Source organism: Balaenoptera borealis, assembly GCF_965194805.1.
Source record: "Balaenoptera borealis genome assembly, chromosome: X".
Lineage (NCBI taxonomy): Eukaryota > Metazoa > Chordata > Mammalia > Artiodactyla > Balaenopteridae > Balaenoptera > Balaenoptera borealis.
In genome coordinates this window covers 45,851,687-45,864,791 of record NC_138881.1, presented here as the reverse complement: position 1 = coordinate 45,864,791, position 13,105 = coordinate 45,851,687, and the positions used below count along the sequence as shown (strand labels likewise).

The 13,105-nt window shown below is 49.7% G+C and overlaps 1 protein-coding gene across 12 annotated transcripts in view; it reads left to right on the top strand.

Moving 5' to 3' along the window:
* The window catches only part of KDM5C (lysine demethylase 5C), a 32,260-nt gene extending 19,824 nt beyond the window's left edge, over positions 1–12,436 (top strand). For 4 of the 12 annotated variants that reach the window (XM_082375974.1, XM_082375981.1, XM_082375973.1 and 1 more), the window contains 14 exons: positions 1,696–1,815; positions 1,925–2,119; positions 5,465–5,646; positions 5,736–5,860; positions 5,989–6,136; positions 6,760–6,865; positions 7,585–7,943; positions 8,558–8,696; positions 9,185–9,364; positions 9,526–9,663; positions 9,847–10,446; positions 10,726–10,795; positions 10,933–11,132; positions 11,241–12,436. In XM_082375974.1, coding sequence (XP_082232100.1) covers positions 1,696–1,815; positions 1,925–2,119; positions 5,465–5,646; positions 5,736–5,860; positions 5,989–6,136; positions 6,760–6,865; positions 7,585–7,943; positions 8,558–8,696; positions 9,185–9,364; positions 9,526–9,663; positions 9,847–10,446; positions 10,726–10,795; positions 10,933–11,132; positions 11,241–11,600 — 2,922 coding nt within the window. In that variant the 3' untranslated portion in view covers positions 11,601–12,436. Of the gene's footprint in view, positions 1–1,695; positions 1,816–1,924; positions 2,120–5,464; positions 5,647–5,735; positions 5,861–5,988; positions 6,137–6,759; positions 6,866–7,584; positions 7,944–8,557; positions 8,697–9,184; positions 9,365–9,525; positions 9,664–9,846; positions 10,447–10,722; positions 10,805–10,932; positions 11,133–11,240 lie in introns of all 12 variants that reach the window. The other 8 variants (XM_082375972.1, XM_082375976.1, XM_082375971.1 and 5 more) reach the window with 5 other exon arrangements.
* Positions 12,437–13,105: the final 669 nt, after the last annotated feature.

Sequence of the window (13,105 nt, the reverse complement as noted above, 5' to 3'; positions counted from 1 at the left end):
GTATAATTGCCTTACAATGGTGTGTTAGCTTCTGCTTTATAACAAAGTGAATCAGTTATACATATACATATGTTCCCATATCTCTTCCCTCTTGCGTCTCCCTCCCTCCCACCCTCCCTATCCCACCCCTCTAGGTGGTCACAAAGCACCGAGCTGATCTCCCTGTGCTATGCGGCTGCTTCCCACTAGCTATCTATTTTACATTTGGTAGTGTATATATGTCCATGCCACTCTCTCACTTCGTCCCAGCTTCCCCTTCCCCTTCCCTGTGTCCTCAAGTCCATTCTCTACGTCTGCATCTTTATTCCTGTCCTGCCCCTAGGTTCTTCAGAACCTTCTTTTTTTTGTTTTTAAGATTCTGTATATATGTGTTAGCATACGGTATTTGTTTTTCTCTTTCTGACTTACTTCACTCTGTAGGACAGTCTCTAGGTCCATCTACCTCACTCCAAATAACTCAGTTTCGTTCCTTTTTATGGCTGAGTAATATTCCATTGTATATATGTGTCACATCTTCTTTATCCATTCATCTGTCGATGGACACTTAGGTTGCTTCCACGTCCTGACTATTGTAAATAGAGCTGCAATGAACATTGTGGTACATGACTCTTTTTGAATTATGGTTTTCTCAGGGTATATGCCCAGTAGTGGGATTGCTGGGTCGTATGGTAGTTCTATTTGTAGTTTTTTAAGGAACCTCCATACTGTTCTCCATAGTGGCTGTATCAATTTACATTCCCACCAACAGTGCAAGAGTGTTCCCTTTCCTCCACACCCTCTCCAGCATTTATTGTTTCTAGATTTTTTGATGATGGCCATTCTGACCGGTGTGAGATGATATCTCATTGTAGTTTTGATTTGCATTTCTCTAATGATTAATGATGTTGAGCATTCTTTCATGTGTCTGTAGGCCATCTGTATATCTTCTTTGGAGAAATGTCTATTTAGGTCTTCTGCCCATTTTTGGATTGGGTTGTTTGTTTTTTTGTTATTGAGCTGCATGAGCTGCTTGTAAATCTTGGAGATTAATCCTTTGTCAGTTGCTTCATTTGCAAATATTTTCTCCCATTCTGAGGGTTGTCTTTTGGTCTTGTTTATGGTTTCCTTTGCTGTGCAAAAGCTTTTAAGTTTCATTAGGTCCCATTTGTTTATTTGTGTTCTTATTTCCATTTCTCTGGGAGCTGGGTCAAAAAGAATCTTGCTGTGATGTATGTCATAGAGTGTTCTGCCTATGTTTTCCTCTAAGAGTTTGATAGTGTCTGGCCTTACACTTAGGTCTTTAATCCATTTTGAGTTTATTTTTGTGCATGGTGTCAGGGAGTGTTCTAATTTCATACTGGGTCTGCTGATTTTGTAACATCTTGTAGAACCACTTGGCTCTTGAAACTGCTTACATGACTGGTAACAAAAATTAATGAAAAAACATGTCCAGCTTAATGAAAAGTGATGTTTTGAATTTTTAAAAAATTATTAGGGAAGTTAAAATATTTTGGTATGTACATTTCCTGCTTTTGACTCAGATTTTCCTGTCATCACAAATCAAAACCTTGAGAGCAGAGACCAATGGTCCTTTCTTTCAGAGTTGGAGGGTCTGGGAATCTGTTGTCAGACTGTGTTCCCTGAGACTTTCCTTCCTCTCCTTAAGGACCCTGCACTTAGATCTCTGTCTCAATGACCTTGGCTTTTCTTCCTCAGGTTGTCCGCACAAACCAGTGTGCAGGAGAATTTGTCATTACCTTCCCTCGTGCTTACCACAGTGGCTTTAACCAAGGCTACAACTTTGCTGAGGCTGTCAACTTTTGCACTGCTGACTGGGTGAGTCTGGAGTGTGATGGGATGGCAGGGAGAAGCAGGAGGGTTGTGGGGAGGCTGAGGCACCATCGCCTCCAGACTTGGCCATACTCAACCTTGAACCTGTCCACAGCTGCCGGCTGGGCGCCAGTGCATTGAGCACTACCGCCGGCTCCGAAGATATTGTGTCTTCTCCCATGAGGAACTCATCTGCAAGATGGCTGCCTGTCCAGAGAAGCTGGACCTGAACCTGGCAGCAGCTGTGCATAAGGAGATGTTCATCATGGTGCAGGAGGAGCGGCGTCTACGAAAGGCCCTGCTAGAGAAGGTGGGTGGTGGGGAGAGTGCCCTGGATTGGGTACCCTATTGTGGCAGAGGTGGGGGGGAGGAAGAAGTAGAAGATGTAGCCTCTCCTCTTGGGGAGTAGTGAAAAGAACTAGACACATCTGGATTGGAAACTACAATTCCATTCTCTACCATTTACTAATAACTGTTAATAAGTTAATTTACTTCACTGAGCATCAGTATCCCCATCTGAAAAAAAATGGGGATGATAATAGTGCTTATCTTTTGGGATAGTTGAGTGGATTTAAGATGTTTGTTAAGTAAGTGACCCATAGCAGGTGCTGTTATTGCTAATGATGTTATTGCATCATTATTTAAATAACCCAGGACCAACTGACATATGAAACCCCCACTTGCTGGTAAGCTGGATAACCTTTTCAAGTTACTTAACCTCTCATAGTCTCACTTTCCCACTCTGTAAAATGGAAATAAATACCTAACTTGCAGGGTGGTTGTAAAGCTTGAGTAAGGTGATTTATGTCAAAGCATCTATTGCTCCACTTGCAGTGTAGCAGTTGCTATTGTAATATTAGTACATGAAGAAAATGATAGAAATATGGAACATTTCTTAAGAAATGCCATTTTATTACACTCATATAGTTCAGTAGCTCAAACTAGGTTAATATTACTGAGTAGAAGGCGGTCTTCCTTTAATAGATTTCTCATAGCATGCCAGTTTTGTTTGTAGATGAGTGGGACCGCTGTTCATGTAGTTCAGCTGCCTTCTTAAAGCTCCAAACTTGCCCAGTTAGGGAGTTGACTTAGTGAGAGTCCTCCATAGGCTTACAAAGGAATGCTGGTCCTGAGGAATCCCTTGCTGGATCCCTTTTCTTAAAATAAGAAAATTTAGGGTAATACTTTCTTATTTTAAAGCTCATTTATAACTTTCCTATGAGCATGGGTTGTAAGGAGAATTGCAGCTATGGTAAGTGTTGGAAGTCTGGGGCCTGTCAGTTTGTGGTATTAGTTGGTGAGCCCCTGGGCTTTTCTAGGCATCATTTGCTCTCTCTGTTCAGTGCTGTTGTTGAATGATCACTCTGGGGCTGTGCTACACTACAGAAGGAGTCAAAGCAAGGTGGGAAAAGATGTTTCCATCCTAACACTCAGAATTCCTGATTTGTTTGACTTAGTATAATGTCCTCAAGGTCCATCCATGTTGTCACAATGGCAGGATTTATGTCTTATGGCTGAATAATATTCCATTTATATGTGTATGTATGTATACACACACAGACACCCCCCACATCTTTATCCATTCATACACTAATGGACTCTTAGGTTATTTCCATATTTTGGCTATTGTGAATAATGCTGCAGTCAACATGGGAGTGCAGATATCTCCTTGAGATCCTAGTTTCATTTCCTTTGGATAAATACCCAGAAGAGGGATTGCTGGATCATATGGTAGTTCTATTTTTAATTTTTTGAGGAGCCTTCATACTGTTTTCCAAAGCGGCTGCACCAATTCGCATTCTCACCACAGTGCACAAAGGTTCCTTTGTCTCCACATTCTCTCCAACACTTGTTATCTCTTGTCTTTTTGATAATAAGCCATTCTGACAGGTGTGAGGTGATAGTTATGGTTTTGATTTGCATTCCCTGATGATTAATGATGTTGTACATCTTTTCATGTACCTATTGGCCATTTGTATGTCTTCTTTGGAAAAACATCTATTCAGGTCCTTTGCCCAATTTTTATTCGGGTTGTTTGGTTTTTTGCTGTTGAGTTGTATGATTCCTTTATATATTTTGGATATTAACCGTTTAGCAGATAGATGGTTTGCGGATATTTTCTCCCATTCCATGGGTTGCCTTTTCATTTTGTTGATAGTTTCTTTTGCTGTGCAGATGCTTTTTAGTTTGATGTAGTCCCACTTATTTATTTTTGCTTTTGTTGCTTGTGCTTTTTAGGTATCATGTACAAGAAATCATTGCTAAGACCAATGTCCAGGAGCATTTTCCCTATATTTCCTTCTAGGAGTTTTATGGTTTCAGGTCTTATGTTTAAGTCTTTAATCCATTTCAAGTTAATTTTTGTGAGTGATATAAGATAAAGGTCCAGTTTCATTCTTCCACATATGATTATCCAGTTTTCCCAGGACCAGTTATCAAAGAGACTATCCTTTCTCCATTGAGTATTCTTGGCTTCCTTGTCAAATATTAGTTAACTGTATATACGAGAGTTTATTTTTGGGCTTAATTCTGTTCCATTGGTCTGTTTTTATGCCATTACCATACTGTTTTGATTACTATAGCTTTGTAATATAGTTTGAAATCAGGAAACTTCATACCTCCAGCTTTGTTTTTCTTTCTCAAGATTACTTTGGCTCTTCAGGGCCTTTTGTAGTTCCACTATTCTAAGTGCTAAGATACTTTTCTAAGTCCTTAGTCACTTTACCTTTGTTAATCCTCATAACAACCCAATGAGGATAGTACTGTTATCTCCATTTTACAAAGTAGGGAAACTGAAACACAGAGAGGTTTAAATAATTTACTCAATATCAGTGCAGCTAGGTTTGTAATGTGCAGTGGACTCATCTTATGAGCAGGATTTGTAATGTGCAGAGCGCATTTGTGGCAGAGCAGGATTTGTAATGTACAATGGACTTATGCAGAAGTTAGGTTGGTATAGAAGACAAAAACGTTAGAATCAAAATTTCCCTCTAAAATCCCTAAAATTGCCATAATGTATAGCATTATATTGTCTTTCAGTTACTCCAAGATAGCTGGCTTTTCCTCCATTTTTGGAAGGGATTGCTTTTTCTTCATCTAATCAACAGATAAAGTCATTGGCTTAGGTTTGGAGGCCATGTTTTTTTTGGGGGGGAAAAATTGTATCTTTAAACACTGAACACAAGCACGTAGAGTTTATTTCTCTAAGTTATAGATGTGTGTGCAGTGTGCTGATAAAGCAGCCAGCACAGTGCCTGGAACACAGTGGGCACTGAGTGCCTGGAAGCTAGCATTATTCCCCAGTACATGGCACTTCTCTTGGCCACTTCCATGTATTGCCATCTCTCTGGTGCCTTGGTCCACCACTTTCCTCACCTTCTCTCACCCCGAAGGTCCTTTCTGCTGATCTGAATCTTACCTGATTTTTCTCCCTCTCAGCCCACACTGGTCTTAGCCTGCTTCATGTGATTCCCCCAGCTTTGAGAGTTTGGACTTCACAAAGGCAGTGTGCTCTGTGGAGTTTTGTCTCCCCCACAGCTCTTAGCACAGATTTGAGTCTAATGTGGGGCTCAGTGAGTCTACTGCGGGGCTCAGTGGTGGCTGAGTTAGGGGTTTCTGCAGCCCTCTTCTTGTTCTATATAATGAACACCCCCAGGGCATCACGGAAGCTGAGCGAGAGGCTTTTGAGCTGCTCCCGGATGATGAGCGCCAGTGCATCAAGTGCAAGACCACGTGCTTTCTATCAGCCCTAGCCTGCTATGACTGCCCGGACGGCCTTGTCTGCCTTTCCCACATCAATGACCTCTGCAAGTGCTCCAGTAGCCGACAGTACCTGCGGTGAGCAGGGGGCCTACCTGGAGGAAGTGGGCTGAGGAGGGGGATGCAGAACTGGGCCAGATGTGCTCTTCCGTGACCTCTTCCTCCAGATATCGGTACACCTTGGATGAGCTCCCTGCCATGCTCCATAAGCTGAAGGTCCGGGCTGAGTCCTTTGACACCTGGGCCAACAAAGTGCGAGTGGCCCTGGAGGTGGAGGATGGGCGGAAGCGCAGTGAGTGATGGGGGGACGGAGGGACTCCACAGGCAAGTTCTATTCCCTTTTCTTCTGTACTCCCCCACCCCCTTCCTCTGCCTTTACTCAATACTGCCTACTCCTTGCTGCTCTCATTCTCTCTCCAGGCCTTGAAGAGCTGAGGGCACTAGAGTCTGAGGCCCGTGAGCGGAGATTTCCTAACAGTGAGCTGCTGCAGCGACTAAAGAACTGCCTGAGCGAGGCAGAGGCTTGCGTGTCCCGGGCTCTGGGGCTGGTCAGCGGCCAGGAAGCTGGGTATGGCAGCTTGAGGCGTTGGGCACAGGTAGCCTGCTGAGGAGCCAGCACCTAGGAGAAGGACTATGGCGGGGGGAGGGGTGGACTCTGAGTACCATTAGGCAGATGACAGCAGCAGGAAGCTGACAAGCACTGCAGTTGGAGGCGTTGGGGAGGGTAAGGAGGCCAGGCAACTAGAGTGGAGGGGAGCGCCTCAGTGCTAAGAAAACTAGGAATGTTTCTTTTTATCAGTACCTGAAGGTACTGATTTCAGACAGGCCGAGGGATTTTGTGGGCAGGGAGGTGTTGTGGGAGGTTTAGGGACAAGAAAAGGACACAGAAGCATAAACTGATCATAGAGTTCACAGTAGAAGATGGATTAAAATTGTCCAGCTTCTGTTACCATCAATTTCTAAGCTTCCCCCACCAAATATATACTATATTCCTCTCTTCTAATTCTTTCCCCCCATCATATGAACTTGCACGTATCTTAAAACCCTCCCTCTAACCTGGGCATTTGTGGGGAACTGTGAAGTATGAGAGGTCAAGGTGGGCAGGGATGAGGAAAGGTGTTGGGCCTTAGCACAGAGATGGAGGGAGGGGACTGGGTTTGGACTTGAAACCCTACATGTGAAACTCCATAGCCCCTACAGGGTGGCTGGTCTACAGATGACCCTGGCTGAGCTCCGGGCCTTTCTGGACCAGATGAACAACTTGCCTTGTGCCATGCACCAGATTGGGGATGTCAAGGTGAGGAAGGGTGGACTTGAAGTGCTGCTGAGGGATCGGGGGGGATTGGGGGACCTGAGCAGCAGGCCATTCTTGGCTTCTTTCAGAAGTTGCAAGTATTTGGGCAAGACAGGATGCACGTGTGAGAATAACGGGAGGTAGGAGGCAACAGGTTTTTAGCAAATTGCCTCTTAGAAATGGGATTTGAGGGACAGGTGACAAGGGTACAGGTACAGGATGCATAGTCAAGGGAAGGTTTCCTGGTGGAGGTGGAAGAGGAGAAAGGAAGTAACAAGGATGTTTGTGGGCCTAGAAAGCTGAGTCAAGTTCAGGAAGGTAGAGAAGTGGGATGGAGAGGGCAGTGGACACCAGTATGAGTGTAGAGATTGTGAGAAGGCCAAGCATAGCAGAGCATTTTTAGGACAGAGGGTCTCCTGATGCTATACATCAAAATCCTCTGGGGACTTAAATAAAGCACAGGCTCCTGACCAACCCCTATTAAGAATCTCAAGGAGAGGACCCAGAGATCTGCATTTTAACAGATGCCACAGGGTATTCTATCGGGCAGTGAGTGTTGGGAACCACTGCTTAGGGCCTGGCAAAGGAAGAGAGCCCAGCCCGTGCTAGGCTCTCCTCGCAAATACTGGGGGGTAAGAAGGTAGGTAGGGCAGGGGTATGTGGTGGTGGGACTTCTGTGTGAGCCCTGCTGAGGAGTTTGTTCTTTATCTGTGTCCTGGTAGGGTATTCTGGAACAGGTGGAAGCCTACCAGGTTGAAGCCCGTGAGGCCCTGGCCTCATTGCCCTCCAGTCCGGGGCTCCTGCAGTCCCTGCTGGAGAGAGGGCGGCAGCTGGGGGTGGAGGTACCTGAGGCCCAGCAGCTCCAGCGGCAGGTGGAACAGGCGCGATGGCTGGATGAGATGAAACGCACACTGGCCCCCTCAGCCCGAAGGGGCACCCTGGCTGTCATGCGGGGACTGTTGGTCGCGGGTGCCAGTGTAGCCCCTAGCCCTGCTGTGGACAAGGCCCGAGCTGAACTGCAGGAGCTACTGACCATTGCTGAACGCTGGGAGGAGAAGGCCCATCTCTGCCTGGAGGCCAGGTGGGTCTAGCTTCTTCCCCTCCCTGCTCTACCGCAACCTTCAAAGTTTAGCAGAGAAGCTGAAGATGATTCCCATGGGTGGCCTTCGGCACCAGACTCCTGTGTTGGTGTATTGACTATCCTTGCCTTTTTTGTTTCCTATCTTTTTTTTTTTTTTTTAAACTCCATATTACACGTAGAGGCAGAGATAGTCTTACGGAGAAGCAGAGATGGACAGATACAGAGCTATATAGAGGACTAGCTCCACAGGCTGATGTGTGCACACATTCACAAGCACAAGTACCAAAAGGCAGATGGACAGGTGTCAGTAGAAAGACACCATGCATGGGACAATCTGACAAACTGCAGCACCAGGTTAATACTGCAGGTTGTGTGTGTAGGCACTGCCAACAGGCTGACAGACTGGTGGACAAGCAGAGGCATGGAGGTATGGCAGAAGTTGGGTGCGTGCAATCTGGAGCAAGCAGGGACTGACAGCCACGCGTAGGCGAAATACAAGCAAATAGGCCCAAGCGGCAGCCCCAGGGGCTCATACCGCTGTATCTGGAAGTCAGGCTGGGCTTCTGGTCAGGCAGACCACCCCACACTGAGGCCTCTCTTTTCCCTACCTTTAGGCAGAAGCATCCACCAGCCACGCTTGAGGCCATAATTCATGAGGCAGAAAACATCCCTGTTCACCTGCCCAACATCCAGGCTCTCAAGGAGGCTCTTGCTAAGGCCCGGGCCTGGATTGCTGATGTGGACGAGATCCAAGTGAGGACCCTGTTGCCCTCCTCCCCCCGCTTCACCCGACACCTTCAGTCCAGCTGGGAGAGATGGCATACATTGCGTTGTGCTGGGTTGAGTTGGGTTGGCTAGAGAGAGGAAGGGGTCACAGCACATCGTGAGGAGGCAAAACGTGCTTGGTGAGCAGTGTGAAGAAGGGTTGCAAGGCTGGCCTGAGGGAAGATAGGATGCTGGTTAGGATGAGAATGGTGGGGGGCAGGGAGGATAGAAGAGGCAAACCACAACAAAATAACTAGTCTGCTGGTCCTGGGGACTGACTGGATATCCAGAGGCTGAGCCAATGGATGTACGAGTTGTAAGAGAGAGCCAGGTGGGTGTGCCTGCCTTAGGATGATCCCTGTTTTTTCTGCCTCAAGACTGTGATTCCAGTCTGTCTTCCCAGCTCAGGGCCAGGCACAGAGTAGCATCTTAGATGTTGGCAAGTTGAACTGAGCTTTCTCTTGCCCCTGTCCCAGAATGGTGATCACTACCCCTGCCTGGATGACTTGGAGGGCCTGGTGGCTGTTGGCCGGGACCTACCTGTGGGGTTGGAGGAGCTGAGACAGCTAGAGCTGCAGGTACTGACGGCGCACTCCTGGAGAGAGAAGGCTTCCAAGACCTTTCTCAAGAAGAATTCTTGCTACACTCTGCTGGAGGTGAGTGAGGCCTAGGATCCTGACCCACAGCCTCTCCTGCCTCTGGCCCAGCTGTTGTGAGACAGCTCATATGAGTGGGGCTTTGGGGGTGCTGGGCAGGGGAGGGAGGGGGTGGGAGTGAGGGGAAGCCTGGACATTCCTCCTCTGTCTGCTTGCTTCAGGTGCTCTGCCCGTGTGCAGACGCCGGCTCAGACAGCACCAAGCGCAGCCGGTGGATGGAGAAGGAGCTGGGGTTGTACAAATCTGACACAGAGTTGCTGGGGCTGTCTGCGCAGGACCTCAGGGACCCAGGCTCTGTGGTAAGGAGCTTGGGCCCAGATGGGGAGAAGAGCTTGGTGACGATAGTGTCTGAGCCAGGTGGCCATGAGCAGACCACTTGCTCCCTGGGCCTCAGTTCTCCTGGTTTGGGAGTGGGGTATTCATGGTGCCAGAGAAGGAGGGTTGGGGTGCTGACCTCTCCTCCCCTGTCCTGGGCACGGCAGATCGTGGCCTTCAAGGAGGGGGAACAGAAGGAGAAGGAGGGAATTCTGCAGCTGCGTCGCACCAACTCCGCCAAGCCCAGTCCACTGGCATCATCGACCACAGCTTCCTCTGCATCCTCCATCTGTGTGTGTGGGCAGGTGCCATCCGGGGTGGGAGCTCTACAGTGTGACCTGTGTCAGGACTGGTTCCATGGGCGATGTGTGTCGGTACCCCGCCTCCTCAGTTCCCCAAGGCCCAGTCCCACCTCATCCCCACTGCTGGCCTGGTGGGAGTGGGACACCAAATTCTTGTGTCCGCTGTGCATGCGCTCACGGCGCCCACGCCTGGAGACCATCCTGGCACTGCTGGTAGCGCTGCAGAGACTGCCTGTGCGGCTGCCTGAGGGTGAGGCCCTGCAGTGCCTCACAGAGAGGGCCATCAGCTGGCAAGGCCGTGCCAGGCAGGCTCTGGCCTCTGAGGATGTGACTGCTCTGTTGGGACGGCTGGCCGAGCTTCGCCAGCGGCTGCAGGCTGAACCCAGGCCCGAGGAGCCCCCTACCTACCCTTCAGCCCCTGCCTCTGACCCTCTCAGAGAAGGCAGTGGCAAGGATATGCCTAAGGTGAGCTGCACAGCCCAGCTCTTTCGCCCTCAAATTCCTGTCTCCTAGCCCTTGCCCTTACTTAGGCTCCAGCCCTGTCCCTGCTCTCTGACTTTTGGTCTCCTTTGGCCTGGCCTCCCTGCCCCGTTCTGCCTCCTCTCCAGATCCCTGCAATGCTCCATGCCGGCAGCCTGTGTCTGTCCTCCTCCCGGAGGTGGAGGGTCCCAAGTCTGAGGTTGTGGGGGAGCAATCGGGCCTGGTTCTTCAGTTACCGCTACCTGTCCTTGCTCTCTTCGGCAGGTGCAGGGGTTGCTGGAGAATGGAGACAGCATGACCAGTCCTGAGAAGGTAGCCCCGGGGGAGGGCTCAGGTAAGAGAGGTAGGTTTAGGTGTGGGTAGGCTGTTTATTGGATCTCACCAGAGTGACCGACGTGGTCCTCGTCTCTGTCGTGGTGGGGGTACGACCGGGAGTAGCCTCTAACCCAGCTTGTCCCCGCAACCCCTCAGACCTGGAGCTGCTGTCCTCGCTGTTGCCACAGTTGACTGGCCCTGTGTTGGAGCTGCCTGAGGCAACCCGGGCCCCCCTGGAGGAGCTCATGTTGGAGGGGGATCTGCTTGAGGTGACCCTGGATGAGAACCACAGCATCTGGCAGCTGCTGCAGGCTGGGCAGCCTCCAAACCTGGAGCGGATCCGCACACTTCTGGAGGTGAGGAGAGGAGGGATCATGGGCAGGGGTGGGAGGTCAGGCCAAGCAGGCAGGGAGCCCAGGCCTGACCACTGTCCCGCACCTCTTTTTGCCCGTTGGTGATCACAGCTGGAGAAGGCAGAGCGCCATGGGAGCCGAGCACGGGGCCGGGCGCTGGAGAGGCGGCGGCGGCGGAAGGTGGATCGGGGTGGGGAGGGCGATGACCCAGCCCGAGAGGAGCTAGAGCCAAAGAGGGTACGGAGCTCAGGGCCAGAGGCCGAGGAGGCCCAGGAGGAGGAGGAGCTGGAGGAGGAGACTGGGGGTGAGGGCCCACCCCTGCCCACCACTGACAGCCCCGGCACCCAGGAGAACCAGAATGGCTTGGAGCCGGCGCTAGGGGCCAGTTCAGGCTCCTCGGCCCCTTTCTCCACTTTGACTCCCCGGCTGCACGTGCCCTGTCCGCAGCAGCCGCCTCAGCAACAATTGTGACAGTGGCTGAGCCTAGCACAGACCCCAACAGAGACCCCTTGGCCTCAAGGATCCTCTTTCTGACCATCAGGCCTGCTTCTTGGGAGGTGGGCGAGTAGGGGGGATGGCCACCCCCCCACCCCAGCCCATCCCCGAGTCCCTTGACTTTTATATTCTGACTCCAAGGTATTGTTCAGACCTCAGCTCCTGGGGGCCGGCCCCTGGAGTCCCCCTCCCTGGTAGCCTCTAACCAGCATTCCCAGACACCTGAGGCAGATAGACAGATGGGCAGGTGGGCAGGGGGGTGGCTGGGGCTGGGCCGGCACCATTCCAGAGACACGGCCAGTGCATATGCAAACTGGGGGAATCTCCTCTCCCTTCTCTCCCCAGTTGTGGCCCTCGCCAGGCCATGCTACACTAACCTCACCTCCCCCTCTCACTCTTTCTCCTCCTTCCCCCCTTCTCCTGCCTCACTCCTCCCTCCTCCCTTTGCCTCCTTCTCCTCCCTTCCCCTGACTGTTCCACCCAGGAGGAGGAAACTTCACATAGCTGTGCTCACAGTTTTTTATTTTAAGTGAGTTTGGTTGGGGAGCAGAGCAGGGCTCCCTGTGATCTGAAGAAAGCTTTTGGTGCTTGTCCTCACTACCACCTTGATCTTCCCTCCATGTCCTGCCCTGTCTCCTTTCCTCCTCCTGGGTTCATGTTGTAATAAAAGAAGATTGTTGGTGTGTAATTAATTTGTTCAAAAGAAAAAAAAAGCAAAACAAGAAACTTGGTTCCAACTGAAGCCTATTTTAATTTTATTTTATTATTTTCCTCTTGTTAGAAATAAAACCCTTAGCAACATTTTTTGGAAACATGTTTCTGAAGTGCATTTCTCTTTGGTGGGGGAGAACAGTGTCTCCATTACCTGTCAGTGGAGGAGCTGCCGTGCTGGTGGGAGCATGAGGGCTGAAGCCAGGGAGCTCTGGGTTCTGAAACTGAGTTCTACCAGGTTCTCCTTAACCATGGGCAAGACATCCCAAGTCTCCTCCCACTCTACCCGTGAGCCAGTTTTCCCCATCTCCCAACAGGCCCTGGCACCTCTCACTAAACTCCTGCCGCAGCCTCCTCCAACTTTATGCCTTCCAGTCTATCCTCTTCAAGCCTCCAGAGGGGTTTTTTGTTTTCTTTCTCGGCTTGATTGAGGTATAATTTATACACCGTAAAATTTACCTGTTTTAAATGTACAATTCAGTGATTCAGAGGGATGTTTCTATCCTGCTTAAAACTATCCATGATGCTTCACTGCCCTTAAAATACATACACACACACAACACACACACACAGCTGACCCTTAACGGGTTTGAACTGTGCAGGTCCACTTAAACGCAGATTCCTTCCAATAAATATATACTACTGTACTATTCTCGGTGGGTCAAATCCGAGGATGATATGGAGGATGGGCTTTAAAGTTATTTGCAGATCTTCGACTGCACAGGGGGTCGCTGCCCCTAACACCACTACCACCACTCCCCCACCCCCCA